The sequence below is a fragment of the Caenorhabditis briggsae genome, assembly GCF_000004555.2.
Source record: "Caenorhabditis briggsae complete genome, chrX, whole genome shotgun sequence".
Taxonomy (NCBI): domain Eukaryota; kingdom Metazoa; phylum Nematoda; class Chromadorea; order Rhabditida; family Rhabditidae; genus Caenorhabditis; species Caenorhabditis briggsae.
Window position 1 is genome coordinate 297198 of NC_013491.2, and position 16143 is coordinate 313340.

General features: G+C 37.3%; 3 protein-coding genes across 3 annotated transcripts in view; 1 reads left to right on the plus strand and 2 right to left on the minus strand.

Moving 5' to 3' along the window:
* Positions 1 to 3384, plus strand: part of CBG08111 — a gene marked incomplete at both ends in the record, with an annotated part of 6402 nt that extends 3018 nt beyond the window's left edge. Inside the window, 6 exons of the mRNA XM_045238694.1 lie at positions 1853 to 1867; positions 1893 to 2108; positions 2158 to 2460; positions 2576 to 3005; positions 3067 to 3253; positions 3301 to 3384. Coding sequence (XP_045093672.1) covers positions 1853 to 1867; positions 1893 to 2108; positions 2158 to 2460; positions 2576 to 3005; positions 3067 to 3253; positions 3301 to 3384 — 1235 coding nt within the window. The remainder of the gene's footprint in view (positions 1 to 1852; positions 1868 to 1892; positions 2109 to 2157; positions 2461 to 2575; positions 3006 to 3066; positions 3254 to 3300) is intronic.
* Positions 3385 to 3483: 99 nt separating this feature from the next.
* CBG08112 lies at positions 3484 to 5654 on the minus strand (the record flags this gene model as incomplete). The annotated part of the gene is made up of 8 exons (XM_045238695.1): positions 3484 to 3592; positions 3634 to 3779; positions 3822 to 3931; positions 3977 to 4094; positions 4207 to 4275; positions 4323 to 4440; positions 4485 to 4699; positions 5640 to 5654. 8 exons carry the CDS (start codon positions 5652 to 5654, stop codon positions 3484 to 3486), a joined length of 900 nt encoding a protein of 299 aa, XP_045093673.1.
* A 1470-nt stretch (positions 5655 to 7124) lies between these two features.
* On the minus strand, positions 7125 to 14059 carry Cbr-attf-5 (the record flags this gene model as incomplete). The annotated part of the gene is made up of 11 exons (XM_045238696.1): positions 7125 to 7186; positions 7238 to 9782; positions 9829 to 10317; positions 10364 to 10566; positions 10619 to 10884; positions 10932 to 11341; positions 11396 to 11601; positions 11675 to 12368; positions 12482 to 13266; positions 13513 to 13605; positions 14050 to 14059. 11 exons carry the CDS (start codon positions 14057 to 14059, stop codon positions 7125 to 7127), a joined length of 5763 nt encoding a protein of 1920 aa, XP_045093674.1.
* Positions 14060 to 16143: the final 2084 nt, after the last annotated feature.

Here is a 16143-nt window from a genome sequence, read left to right on the forward strand (position 1 = left end):
ATGCTGCATCTGGTATAATTTTTATCAATATTGGAGATGGTGATGTTTGAGTCAAAGTCTTGGTTCCAGGTACCCCTGGACGGGAAGAAACCTTTTTCACACTTTTTGACAGAACATTCATAGGGAACAGGCTTTTATAAGCTGAATAAACCTTTCCTAATGTAATCTGACTACAGTTCTAGTGCTATCTTTGACAAAATAATGTTAACATTTTTACTACAACAGATTCATATTTATTTCACAAAAATGAAACTTTTCAGCTAAAAGAAACAAATAAGACATGTTGTTTCAGCACAGAAAATACTTAAAATAACAAACATAAACTATTCCGAGTTAAATCCAGACATTATTCGTATCGAGAAATATTTTCATTGGCAAAACAAAATTGGTCACCGTTTGAACAGTACCGCGGAGGACCAATCCAAATGTGGCTCCTGTATCTTACAAGGGAAGGTTTTTTAGACAATGGTTGAGAATTTGCTCAAAATTTCCATACTTATAGTTTGAGACATGCTCTATACGATGACGAGAAAATTTTTAGCCCGTTCTCACTCCCAGGCCGAAAAACTTTTTCTGAAAATTTGGGCCGATTTCAGTGCGCTGGGGATTTCGACTTCCCCTTCCCTCCTCTACCAATTCCGCGTGAGAGGAAAATATCGGTTGTGTGGTGTTGTGGTAAGAGGGTGACTCATTAGGATTGACTATGCTGGTTCGACCCCCACTATGGTAAAAATTTTTTTGCATTTTTTGAAACTAATTTTTGATTCCAAGTTTGCCCCCCTAGGCACTATATGACACTTTTTGATTAATTTCAAAAGTTTTCAAAAAAAAAAGATTTCATGAGAGTTTGAGAAAAAAAATAGATAATGGTCTTTTCGACCGGTTCTTACATCCTCGTATCGTTAAAAACGAAAATTTCAGTCTCTGAAAGTTGCTCAATTTTGCTCTTTTTGAGGTGGAGTACTGTCAATCGATCACATACAAGATTTGAACCTATTTCTATAGGTTTCAGTTAAGTTCAAGCGATATTTCAGAAATTAGGAACTGTCAAAGTTCTAACAACAATCAGATTTTGAAGATTTTCTGAGCCCAAAGACAATATTGGGCTGAAAAAATTTGTCAGAATGCTATTTTTATCGTTTCTGAATAATTGGAACGTTTTTTCGCACTTTTCAAAAAATTTTCAAAAAATCATTTTCGAAGTGTGGGGACCCCATGGTGATTTTGTTCAAAATTTTTCAAAAAAAACGTTTTTTGAAAATGTTTAAAAGTTACTTTAGAAGATAGAAAAATGTCCAAAAATGAGTTTCGCACTCAAGCAAATCCTGAAAAACTAATTTTTAACCTCGAAAAATGCATGTTTTTGGTCAAAATTTAGTACTAAAAGCACTTTCAGAGGCCATATTTCGGCTCCTTTTGAGAACAGGCTAAAAATGTTTTTAGATTCGGATTCAGCATGTTCGAAAATACCTTTGTACAAATTTTTAGAAAATTCTCAACCGTTGTCTGATAAACCTTCCCTTGTTAGAAGTCTCCTGACATTTGGTAATTACAATCTCGATGCAAAAAAACAAGTTCGGATTTTTTGGGCCATATCCCGGAAGTTGACTTTCATGGGGAAAGTGTCTTAAACTTCGAAAAAAGTGAAACTTAATGGAAAAAAAACTTTTAAAAACTTAATAATTGAATCAAAATGCAACAAGTATTCAAAAATGTCCATAAAAATGTGAATCCTTTTGAGGACCAATACTTTTTTTAAGGACCAAACTTTTTTTAAGGACCAAAATTTTTTGAAGTACCAAAATTTTTTCTAAGGATCAAAATTTTTTCTAAGGATCAAAATCTTTTCCAGGACCAAGATATCATAGTAGAGCCTAAATGTCTATTCTTAGAACTTGGATGCAAACATGGTAATAACATATACCGTCATAATCAAGAATGGGTATCGGAAGATGGGTCAACCGCATACGCTTGTCAATTCGGAAAAATTGAAAAGAAAGGATGTTTAGTGGAATCTTTGTTAATTCCATTATATGCCATTCGATACATTGGCTCTAATGCCTATTATTGTTTTCAAGGAACTCGGGTCAGATCGTTTGGGGATTTGAGTATGACTTATAGTTACCAACTGTATAACAATTTCTAATGCGTTTCTAGAAGGCTGCGTCAATGCAGCAGGAGAAGTTGTTCCGTTCGAAAACAGAGCTAAAAATGGGGATCGTTTGGAGTCTTGCGGGTTCAATTTCAACCGAGACGGAAGAGTGGAGTTCAAGTGGACTCAGGTCGGATGCATTTATTCTAAGGAAGTGGTAACGGTGAACGCAATTCAACAGTTTGGAGAACAATACGTACATTGTGCATTGAATGGAACAAATGGATACATTGTAAAAATAATGACTAAAGAAGAAGTTGAAAAATGGCTAACAGCTACTCAACAGCAATGGAGCAACATTGTTTCTGGTGCGTGCTTTGTTCAGTAGATGTAGTAGATTTCTATTTTATCATAAAAGGGTGTGTCACATATATAATTTTTTATTTCTAAGTTTGATTTTTCGCATCAAACTAACTTTTTTAGGTAATGAAGGAAAAGGAACTGCCGTCAAACGTGAAGTTCCAACTGAGGTTCCATCAACAACTACAACAACCACGACGACTACCACAACTACTACGCCAGCCCCAACAACTACACTTGCGACGACTACCACGCCAGCTCCAACAACGCCCTCAACTTCGTCAACAACCACGCAGACACCGACTACAACCACTTCTACCACTACGACCACTACGACCGATGCTCTCACAACGACGACTACCACGTCTGCTCCAATCACGACAACTAAGCCTCCAACGAAAAAATGTGTAGACTTGGTGGAAGATTGTGAGAAGATGAGAATTTATTGCAATTCTGAAATTGAACACGCCGCATTTTTGAGAGAAGTCATTCAAACGTTTTCTATTAATCAGAAGAACAAATCTAGAATGCTGGAGTTCATCGACCACACTTGGTTAGTTTTTTTTTGGGTACAGTGTCTCCAACAACATTAGCATAGGTTCGATTCCTTTCAGGTTGAACAATCAAAAGTCAGAAATAAATGAGAACAAGGAAAAATGCAATATTGGGAAAAAAGGAGGAAGATGTTGTGGTGGACCAGAACGAAGCTGTCACTGCAAATGTGATGACCAAAAAGACTTCAATAGAAAACTTGTCAAAGTATTGTGCCCGAAAACTTGTGATTCTTGCAATCAAAAAAGTGTGAAAAATACCATTTTCTTTACAGAAAACATATAAAAACGTTTCAGATGATTCCGTTTCTTCATTACTTACTTCGAGAACATCTAGAATTTGTAAAAAGCATCATTGCGACTTTGAGTAGATTGATGTAATTCAATTAAAAATGTGTAACCCTTGTTTATTAAATTGAGATCAAAATAAAGTTTTACAACATTCAACATTTGAAAAATGTTCACCCAGCGGCTTAAATCTCAAAGTCGGGTTTCTAATACTTTTTTTTCTTCACTGTTCAATACGTCGTTGTTTTTTGGCTTCCAAATTCGTTTTCCAACTGTTGATGCACATGTAAGCCAATTTTTTCTAAACAGTTACATGTCAGCAAAATAATTTTTTTTTCAAACCTATACTGCTTGATAACAATTATAGTAATCACTGCATCTAGAAATGGACTCAAGGCCAACCATAGTTGAGTTATGATAATGACATGGCCGTTTGTTAACGGCTCGGAAAGCAGCAGAACAGAGCTGAGAGTCAAGAATGCGGGAACCTTCAAAACATATCTTCATGAGTTATTATTATGTTTTCTTACCTGACAAAAAAGAGGAATTATAGCTTGGGCTAAGGTCGCAATCGCTACTTGTCTGGTTTCAAGTAGTCTTGCTTGGTCATGGAGATTCTCTACCACTTTTATATGTTTTGCTGGAATGAAACATAAAAAAAGTTCAGAAGAAAATACTGACTCACCGACTACACGGAATACCATGTAGTTTGTAGTAAACGCCACAAAGTAAGCAAAAGTAGTAATAAAAGCAAAGCAGTAGAAAAGAATTTTGGCCAAATCGTGATCCACCACACATATCAACTGTAATACTGCTCCATTTCTTGATTATTAGGTATTTCCGTTTACATTAAATCGATGATTAGTAGGCGGATTCACTTTATCTGTCTTTACCAAAAGATTTAAAAAAACTCACATAAAGTATCCCTATCGGAAGCAAATCCAAAAACACGCAGAAGAACAGCGAACGTCTGCCACCGAAGATCTGAAAAGAAACATAACATTTTCCGGATAAACTTGATATTCCCTCACTGTTGTATACACAGACGCGTTGGAAAGTGCCAAAACTCGGCTCAGAGAAATCGGCACAATTGCGCATATCATGGTCCCAAAGGATCCATAAAATGCTAATGTCATGTAATATAAAAACCTAAAATAGCCAATAAAACTCTGCTAATTGAGTGTATAACTTACTGGCTGGGGATATGATGATCATCATTTACATTTATATAGCCCATGAACATAAAAACAGATCCACATAAAATATCCACAACTGCAAGGTTTGCCACAAAGAAACGAAAGTCACCATGAACATGACCGAATGACAACAATATCACTAATAGATTTGTGAATATTCCAGTGACCGCAGAGAAAATCACTGCGATTCCCACAATTGTTTCAAATTCATTCTGAAAAAAACGAATTTTTAAATTTTTATTATTAGAAAAATATACCTCATCATTGCTGTGTCGGAATTGTTCAATTGGGAAGTCAGAAGACGAAAGATTAGCAATGCTTAGGTCCCAATCAAAGTTTTGAAATTTCGCAACGCTCATTGTTCAAAACCTGTAACACGAAAAATGCAGAAAAAGGAAAAATCGAAAGCTGGGGAACAAATCGGGAATTAAAAAATCTAAAGTATTTATTATCAGAAACACGGATTTCCAATCAAATCAAATAAACAGTGTGGAGGAAAACGAACATACATCACATTAGAGAATTGAAACCATGTGGTGTATGAAAAAATCATCAGATTGAGAAAAATTCAGTTCAGTGAAAAACATCAAACAGAAACCGTACATGATGAAAACTGTGGGAAAAGCTGAATTCGACAAACTGTTGGTGCCTTTTTTCAAAAATTGCAGAACAATGCATGGGTCTCCAATATTGACACAATTGAGTGAAATCTGTTCTTTCAATTGGGGGTGCAAGGACAAGTAAATCAAATATCGGGTAACGAGAAAGAGTGGTTATGAATGAGACAAAAACACACACACACAACGAATAACAAAATTCGAGAGGTTTTAGAGATTGTGTATCAAATTTCATTTTTTACGGTTTTTCCATTCTTTTGGTAACAAAGATAAAAGGTGTTTTCACTGCACTTTAGCGGTGTCATTTGGTTTTCTAAAAATGATGCGTTCAGTGCTCGAAAACGCTTTGAAAGGGTGGGAAAAAGAGAAGATGTTGTCTAACAAGTGGGAGGGAGACCCCAGGAAAAGATGCTTCAAGAGGATGGAATTCCAATCAAAATCTCTGAATGCTGTGCCATTTTAGGTATCCCGTTTCATACATTTCAGCAAGAATTTCTGGTTTACTTGGTGTGTGTCTGAGAATGTTCAAACTTACGCAACGATCGCGCATTTGCAGCATTTAAAAGATTTTTCGAATTTCTTGTTTTACATATACGTTACATGAGGGGAAAGCAAGTCAAAACCCGAAATTGTTTGATAGAGTAGAGTGTCCACTTGAGTAATTGGACACATCGAAGGAACATTTAGCAAAGTATCAAACACGGCATATAAAAAAAAAGAAAAACTGTAATTTATAACCACAATTTTATTTTCAAATGAACTTCCAAGATACAAAATCAGTGTAGATTTTCAAAAAAAGTTACAATTGTCATATAATATGTATAGGTATTCTACAAAAAAAATACTACAAAGTCTACGCCATCTATAGAGCAGCAGAAATAGAAGAAAATAAATCATGCGATTGTTTCAAAAAAGAAACATAAACATATTTCAAATGAACAAAAAAACAAATCATTTTGATGAAGAGGCTAAAGACTCATTTGTGACCAAATTGAAAGTCAAGTGTCTTTTTTTGCAACCTGATAATTTTGTGTGTTGAAGAGGGAAAGATTTATCTTGTCCGTATATTGAAAAAAAGAAGATACAAGTGCTAACCTGGCAAATAATGTGCTCTTGAATATGTGTTTGTTTGATTTTGGTCTCGCATAAGTATCGCAAAACAGACAAAAAATTTGAAATATCTGATAGCTAAGAAAAAATTATTTGTGCAAGAAAACAAAACAAAACAATTTGAAATCTTCAAAGGTTCTGACTAGATATGATGTATTTGATTCAGAAAAACAATCTCAAAATGACCTATAATTCAAAGGAAACTCCTCCTCCCTTTTCACACCTGAAGGTGCTGACTACGTTTCCAGATGACATGTGATAATGATAAAAAGCAATGGATCAGGATTAACCCATGAAGTTAACTGAACTTCATTATCGGCCCCGGCTTCTCCAAAGAACACCGCCAGGCTACTCTCCTGGAAAGCGACTATTGTAAAACATGTTTGTAAAAAATTTCTCGAATCATAACTTTGCTTTTTTTCTTTAACAAGAGAAACTATCAGAACGTTGTGCACTACTTAGGAACCTCGTATACAACAAATACACAATACGTACTAGCAAGTTTTTATTCTTTGTAACTAGATAAAATTACCGAAATTCATTTACATGAACATGAAACCCACCGGAACAATGACTAAAAAAACAGGAAAAATGAGAAATACAATAGAAAAATTATGGTTGGACCTGAGCTCAAATTTTAGTCGAACTTAAACCCGAAGGTTTAATTGAATTAAAGCTCAAAAATCTTTCAGGTGAATCTGCTCTGAAAACAAAAGACTGATGTTGTTTTCATTTACATTAACAAAGCAACATGTTGAAATAAACTGCCCTGCGATTAAACAAACTCTGAAACAGCTACGGTCCATAAATTAATTCAGCCTGCTAACATTGATGTGCTGAAAACTATATTGGTACAACTGGTGAATTACTGTTATCGGCATAATGGGCAAATCGACTCACTCTAAAAAATTCATCGTTTTTGAAAATAACTCTTTCCAGAATGATTTTGTGTGATGAAGGTTGTGTCGAGAACTGAAATTCGAAAGAAAATCGAAAATTCAATTGAAAGCCGATTAAACCTACTGGAAACATCATTTTTCTCTAATTGATCAATTTCGTGTCCGGAATAAAATTCGAGTTCGTTCAGTATTTCGCGGAAATTCAAATCAATTTGACTCCACCGTTTGGCATTTTTTTCATTGTTTCTCAGCATATCTCGTCTGTCCGCTCTTTTCTTCTGTTGCAACGCCTGATACGTCGTTTTTTGCATGTCCAACAGCTCCTGATATTTCTTCCGAATTTCTTCTGTTTCAGCCATTCGAATGTGGCTGCTCAACTCTTTTATTGAGTTGACAAGAGGTCCGATATCATCAGTTTCGGTTTCAAAACTGGTAACTTCTTCTGTGCAGAGCTTCTCGTATTCTGCATAGAATGGATTTGCGGGATTCTTTTTCATCTGGGTTTCCATATGACCGCACACAATCTCTTGGCTTTGCTCGATATCATCCCTCCGTTTTCGATACTGCTCGATTCTCATGATTTTCTGTTTATTCACATCGTGAGTTTCCCAACCTAACGTAGTATCAGATAAATAGTCAGCCAAATAACGCCGTTTAAACGCTTGTTCGCGTTTCTTCTTCTGAAACGCTTTGATTGATTCTTGTACTTTCAAATCTAATTCTTCTTGGTCATGAGTTGATGGGTTGAATACAGCCAATTGATTTTCTTTCACAGCTTCTCCAAGCTGGAACACTTTTTCTCGAATCGATCGCATCATTTGCTGGTCAGTTTGTCCAAAGTCCGTTTCCTGATCTTCCTTGAGCCTCTCATATTTTAATTGGGAAGCTTCCATATTAAGACATTGGCGTCTCTGATCAAAACTGTAAAGTTCCATACGACATTGTTGAACCATTGATATCACAATTTTTTTAGCTTCACGTTTTTCAGCATCCGCAAAACTTCGGAATTTTTCATCCACAATGTTGGTTGGCAAAGAATGAGTGATGGCCATTTGCATGAGGGATAGAGCACGGCATTCATTAGACAAAAACTTCGGTGCAATCTCGCGTGAGTACACATAACCACCATCATTGCACAAGTGAAATACATTCTTCCTTATCGGCATTGATTTCGCATCCTCAATTTTCAACTTTTCTTTGGATTTTTCCTTAGATGTTGCTTTCAAATATTGTTTCATAACTTTTTCTAAGCCAATATCTTCGCAGCTTCTAACAAATTGAGCCTTTTTAGCTTTCAGTTTCTCTTCAGACATAGCAATAGATTCAGCATCTGCATCAGATTCTTGTAATCGTTTGAGTCTGTCTTTTTCCACGTTCATGGCATCTCCTTCTATATAGGTAGTGATCAAGTCGATTCTCGATTGTTTACGACATTCGCTCAACAGTTTCACCTTGGCTTCACTTAAGATCAACAAATGTTCCGTATCCTCTATCGACAGATAAACTTCTTTCAGTTCTTTTGTTTCCTTGTCAAAATTCTCGTGCAACTGACAAGCGTGGTAATAGAGAACTTGCAGCCTTGCAACAAACATGCAAACATCGATATAGGCATCATGAAGATCGAGAGAACAAGTCAGCGATTTTGTGCATTTCGCGATTATTTCATGGGCATCAACTTTCTCTTGGACGGTTTTGCTGGTGTCGAACTTTTTCGCAGCTTTTTCCCATGTTGTGATCATTTCTGCTAATTGACAATTCCTATGTTCATTTTTCCTCGCTACATAAGTTGCTGAGCGCATTTCCAGTGCATTTAATTTCAGGTGACATATTGTTTTTGGCTCCAAAGTTGTACCCTTTCTTGGACGAGAACCACTGCCAATCTCCAATCGCGATCGTAGTTTCATAATGTCACGACAAATTTGAATTGCCTCTTTTCTCAATTTCGGATGAAGAATCTTTCGAATTTTATTGGAGAACAATCCTGAGTAAGTGTCAATCGTTGTGAGCCTACTGTCAACCATTTCAGACTTGGTTTGCTGGTTTATTCTCTGCGTAACCTTTGTATTCCACGCTTTCCATCGTGAGGTACTATCTAAACCAGTTCGATCAACACGGAAGTTTAGCACATTTGTGGAATGAGAAGTAACGCGTCCCGTGCTCTCTTCAAAACAAGCGTCACAACAATCATCAACCACTTCATCGAGCACATCGTTTATTTTTTCCGAGTAAATGTTTTTTTCTTCTTCGATAATTGTCTCCATCATAATTTTCAGCAAACTTGGAGCTTCCTTTTCATCAAATAACATCTTGTCAAACGTGATTAAATGTTTCTTGAAATACTTCAAGAGTTGAACAATTTGTACACCTTGGTTCATTTTCAGCCATTTCCTTGTTTTTTCAGAACTGCGTTTCTTGGCCAATTTTACTTTTGCAATCGGCTGACAAAAATCAATTGTTTTCGGAATAATATGAACGCTGTTTTTGAGCAGTTTCCGAGGCAATTTTGGGGCAACTCTCCGCAAAGCATTTTCCATTGGCTTCCAAGGGGCAGGTGGTTCAAATGGCGTTTCCGCGAACACAACCTTTAGTTTTCGTGGACCTCGTTTTTTGGCAATTGGTGGCACAAATTTGAGAGCGGCTTTGGTGATGACTTTCGGGACGTATGGGACCTTAAATACATTAAAACTTTAAGATATATTTGCCGAAATTCTTTACCTCTTCTTGTGTCTCATCTCTATTAACTTGGTCAATGTTTGCGGCTTCATTCTCCTCATCATCGGTATGATTATTTTGTCGTTCAATCTTTTTGTCATTTTGATACATGAAAATAGGTACTAACGGTCCCGTATCATCAGTCCAAACTGGAGCAGCAACAAATTTCGGTGGGTACTCATAGATGTTCAAGGTCAGCGGTGTTCCTGATGTTGCAACTGCAGTAGCAATTGGTGGAGGAGGTAACTCGTCGTCAATTTCCTTTATCGGTGGGTCCTCATGATGAGATAAAATCGAAATAGGTAACATTCCCGCAATAGTCTCACTAGTTGGATGAATTTGCTCGCCGGTGTGAGGATTGACTCCAGAAAATAGCCCACTAGCATCCATGTGTGCCATTGATTGAAGGAACACCCGGTTACCAGCAAAGTCAGCTTCTTCGAACAAGTTCGATGGTTTATTTGCTCTTTTGGTATATTTCCTCGGTGTTTTCTGAAGTGAATATGTTTTCAATTATTCAGTTGGTGCATACTCTTACTTTTGATTTCTCTTTATAACTTTCTTTCTCTTTATCTCTTTCTTGCTCTTGTGCATCCACCACTTTTTGAGCTTCAATTGCGTTTAGCAGATTTGTCGGTAGAGCTTGGAGTAAAGCCAAACGTTCTTTTTCGGAAGTTTCCTCGTCCTCTTCTTCTTGTTTTATCTCTGGAAATGTGCTCGATTCTTCTTGCTGTTTCGAAGCTGCGAGAAAAAGACGATCACAAAAGCAGAACAAAGGAATATATAATCTTACTTTTTGATTTTTTTTTTGCTCCTGGCTTCGAACTTGTATCTTTTGGTTGTTTGGGAGTTGACGGTTTTCTGTGCTGTTTTGGTTTTGGCGGAGCCGGTGGCGACGGCGGTGGAAGCTGCGGCGATTGCTCTGTTGGGAACATTAATTGCTGTTGTAGCAACAATAATGCTTCCTGAACTTGATCTTGAAGGGATACTGGAACTTGAACTTGAGCTGGAACTTGATTTTTGCGAGGCCTTCCTCTGACTTTTTTGGGTGGTGAAGGGCTGGAAACAAATTTGATTAAATTTAAGAGTTGTATATTTTTTCTCACTTTTCAGTATCAAGAATTTCTTGCTTAATATTCATCGCAAGTTGATTGAAATTGAGCAGTTCTGATTTGACCCCTGAGGTTACGGACTCAATGTTGGGAAGCTTCACAGATGAGATGTTGGAAACTTGCATTTTCTCAACTTCAGAAACCCTCCCGGAATCTATTGCAAGATTTTTTGTAGGCTCCATCCTAGGAGCTTTCGTGATCATTTGTCTAATTTTATGATCAAAAGATTCTACACCGGGGAAGAATTGGAACGACGGGTTGGCAACTGTTTCAATTGTGGAGCCAATGGTGTCTGCAGTTTGGGTTTCCTCCTGAATGAGAGAATAGAGTTGAGATAATTGGTAGGGACCGTCCGGCTCAAACACTTGCTTCCTTTCTCGTTTGCGAGGCGGCGCTTCGGAAGGCTGTAAAAATTGAAGATCATAATTGAGCAAAAAGTCATCATCCTATAGATAGACTCCACTCACCACTTCTTGCACAGCTACTTGCCGCATATTTTCTGCTGGGATAAGGACTGAAATTTGATTGGAACTAATCGGTAACGCTGTAGCCGGAGAAATTTCAATGGAAGGTGTATCGCAACTAGGTAACTGTGTCGTGGTGTCATCAGAACTTTGATTTTTCCGAAGAATATTCGGCTTTGTTGGTGTAATTGGTTTTCTTCCTAAAATTAACTGTTTTTCCTCATACTTATTCTAATTGAATTACTAAATCAAGGAAAAATGAAAAAAAATTACCTGCAGAGTCGAGTTGTGTTTTCTCCCCCAATCGAGTAACCTCCGGTTGAGCAGCGGCGTTGGCTGATTGTTTTGAAGGAGGAGGAAGTGATTGAGATCGTGAATCGGTAGTTGTTCCAGAAATAGCTGGAGTTTGCAGTAGATTATTCGGTGATTGTTGTGGGGAACCTTGCTGCTGTGGCATGTGCTGAGTGTGATCATAAGATTGTTGCATATTTGTCAGGTTCGGTTTCATTTGTGGAGACTGTGGAAGTTGCTGACGTTGCATGAATTGTTGTTGAGAAATTTTTTGTCGTTGTATTTGTAGTTGCAAGTGGTGCTGCATTTGGTGTTGCAATTGCTGTTGCAAATGTTGCTGCATTTGTTGAGCGTGCAACAATGGAAATTGAACCATACCCTGCCCTGGAACATGCATGAGATGATTTTGCATGCTCATCGCCATCGCGTGAGAAACAGGTGGCATTAAATTGTGTGGATGATTTCTATGTGATGGATGATAGACAGGCTCTTGTTGAATCTTGAAATTATTTAATGTGAGGACTTCAATTAGCTCGCGTTTTACCTTGACAGGTAGCAAATGCTGCTGTTGGGCATTTCTCGGAATGGAGTGACTCTGTGATGGCATGTAGTGAATCTGGTGAGGTAAGTGTGAATTGCCTCTGCCTCTTGTTACTGGTCTTCCTCTTGTGGATTGCTGAACAGTTTTAATGAAACAAAGATTCATCGGATGTGGTGAAATATTCACAGACAAGTGTGTCTCCAAGGCTGTTGGTTTGCTCATATCAATTATTCTGGAAACTAGGTAGCCCCCATAAAACTCACTCTCCAATTACTTTTCGAATTAACTACTGGCATCACTTGCTGTTCTTGGTTTGCTTCACTCGATCCTGATTCTTGTGGAGATCGATCAGAAGTTGATGTTGTTGTGTCTTCTAATTGTTCTTCCTGTAAAAAAACTGAACATGAGAACGTTGTGATTGTCAAACTCACATTGCGAGGAGGTGGTTCGTTTTCCATATAATATTTTCCAGTTGCCTGATCCTTGTACCATCCCGAAGTCAGAATATCACGAACGGAGGTACCGTGAGGAAACTTTTTCTTAAACTCGTCGATATCCATCGTTTTCGCTGCAAGTGCCGTATCCACTCTTTCTTCATTCCCGGTGAGTACTTGCTGATTTCGGGCAGCCGGTGGCGCTGTTGAACAGTTTGAAGAACCTTCTGATGTGAGCGGAACTGTCTGTTCTGATGTGGTTGGTTGCGGTTGCGGCGGTACTGATTGCGGTGGAGGTGGCGGAGGTGGTGTCGGCAAAGGCGGCGGTACTGTTGCAACAATTTTTGGAAACTGAAATTGCTTGCGGCTCTTACGAGGGATGTACGGTTTATATGGGCGCGGAGGTTTTTGTGGAACTTCTAAACCACTGAAACATTCTGAAACTCCAGATGGACGACGCTCTGGAGAAGGGCGAAGCGGATAAGGAGCTCCGTGCGGCATGGTGAACCTTCGATTAAAATGTAATCCAAATCTTTGAGAAAGTATTGGCGTTACTCGAGCACAACCGTTTTGAGATTCTGGAGGCTCGTCCGATCGGTCTGAAAATTGAAAGTTCTGGTGAATATGATGGCAAGGAACAGTTGGCTCTATCGGCAAAAAATCTCTTACACCTCGTTTAAGCTTATTGAAACAGTGTTAACATGTTCATAATCTGTTCTAATCCACGTTGAAGACATTACAGGCTTCCAGACATAATATACAAGATTTTATGAACCGAATCATCTATTTTTACCTTCGTACTTGTTTCAACAACGCAGTTTTCATTCAAAGGACAAAGAACTTACTTAGTAACATGTCAGCACCGTTGATACCATGTTGCACTAGAGGATTGTGTGATGTACTCAAACTTCTGCCTGTACCGAACTGATTGTAGGAGGCTGGAAAATAAGAATTGATAAAAAGGAAGATTTAAACTATAGAAGAAATATGTGAGGATATTTGTTATAGAAATTTAAAAAACGTTCTTATCATTGGAAGCGTGTGGACTCGAAAATTGATAGAAACACGCCGTTCTGGTATTTTCTTCAGATGCTACAAGCGTGGAATAGAAACGTGAAGAACATGTGGCGCTTGCAATCTTTCAGCCCGCCTACTTTTCCCTGCGCGCCGCGACTCCCTAAAAAGAAACACTGTGAAAGAGAAGAGGGTTTAGGAAAAAAAGGAAAATGTTCTGATGAGAACGTGGAAACCCAACTTTCTCAAAATGACAATTGTTTGCATCAAAAAAGTTTGAATAATGTGTTTCGAAATTTTGAGTAAACGTAGAGTCAAACTTAACGTAAAATAAAATGAATGATTTCGAAAATGGTAAACAAACTTACTGTTAGGCATTACAATACCACGGTTCCAGTAGTTGTTATATTTGAGTTATATTGCTGGACACGGGAAAACCCAACAACGAAAATAACTGAAGATGTGGACACTCTCTAATCGCAAGCCCGAGATTCAAACACACGTATACACCAACAGAGGCAGTCCGCAATGAAATGCAGCCGTCGACGCAAGAAAAAAAATAGTGGGAGAAACAGGAGACATTTGAAGGTGGCAGCGCATAAGAGTAGGGCTATTTGCCAGACGAGTTAGAGAAAAATACAAAAAAAAAAGAAACGAAGCGAATTCAAGAGAAACAAGAATGACATTGAACTGAAGAAATAGAAGCAGACGATGAAGAGAATATAATAGTTATTTTTAAACACTAAATCGATAAAAAATGATTAATTGAACAAAATCATAAACTTAATGAGAAATAAACGGGCCAGGGCTGGGATTTTACGTTTACGGATTTCACGGTTTTTACAATACTTGTAAAATTTTGGGCCAGCCCGCCAAAGCCCGGGCCTGAGGAAAATTTCAAGGCCCGGGCCCGGCCCGGAAGGCCCGGTAGCAAAAATTTTGTCATTTTGAACTGAATTTTGAGCTCTCAATACAATTTTCTATTTTTTTTGTGTTTTTTGGATTGTTTGTCTGTTTGATCAAAAAATATCAAAAAAAAAATTGAAAAAAAATTTTTGATCGAAAAAAATCACATAAGGGTCCCCCCTTATGTGTTTTTTGGAATTTTCAAAACTTGTGGAATGACAGTCCGTAAAAACCGTAAAATTAGCAAAATGACGGGTTTTGGCAAGCAAAACCTAATTTTTTCAAGTTTGGCGCTATTTCAAATATGTAACTTTGCGAAACATCAACTCAATAGTTTGAAAATCATGCATTGTCACACATTACCGAAGTTTTTTATAAAAGGCCCAAAAATTCCTTTGACAATGCGATCATCGCGCAATAGTGGAATTTTAAAATTCTTGGTGATAAAAGTGTGACATTACATAATTTTCGAATTATTTATGAAGTTACATACTTGAATGAGTGCCAAACTTTGAAAAATAGGGTCTGCTTTCCTAAAACATCCATTTTGCAAATTTTACGGTTTTTACGGACTTTGCGAAATTTTACGGATTTTATATCCGAAAATTTTACATTTTACGGATTCCGTAAAAAAATTTTTACGTTCAGCCCTGAACTGAAACGGGTTCGCCGAACAATGTATTACAAAAAAATTCAGTTGACAAAAAAAACATTCAAAATTTTGAGGTCAGAAATAATAAAGATTAAAACCAAATTTTATTACAAAAAAGACTTTTGTAGGATTTCTGATTCATATCAAACGTTCTCACACCTTTGTGTTGTTTTCATGTTATGAGAATCGATTGGTGAATAAAAAACATGTATTCATAGATACAATAATCATTGAGGCGTGACACGAAGTTTGTTGAACTTTGAAAAGTTTTCAGAGTGTTTTCAGATTTCAGTTTACACTCCCAATAACAAAGTGTGAAAGTTATCTATTTTAGGTTTCAAGACAAAACCTGAAAGAAAAAACTGCCACGGCCAGAAAATGTAAAAAATGTAGATGCATTTTGTAATTTGCCTATCAGGGATGTTAAACTATTTGCGGTTTAAAAGAAACCGCTTGCGGACTGTACAGAATTTGTATGAGTGTCTTATTACCTAGTACTGTTTTTTGACAGGTATTCAGGTGCTATTGTCGGAACTTGAGTTCGAGATTTGAGCTCATTCAGTCTGTTTTGTAGACATTGGGCTCCAGTATAAGACAAAAGTACCAAACAAACCTGTGTATTTCGAATAATTTGAATTAGCTTTTTTGATCCTTCCAGCGTGGTTTATACAACCACTTTCATGATCACCGATCTTGGAACCGGCTGTACTAACTTACAAGGGTTGCAAAATGCATTGACTTCTAGAGGTAACTCTGGTAGTTGTCGAGCTTTCATCACAGAAATTGTTTTCAAGATGGAATTTGTGATATAAAATCAGATTTTTAAAAATATAGATTGATAACTCTGACGGTTCAAAAAGTATTTTTGTGGTATATTTAGCTTGCTAAATTTACGAAATGTCTT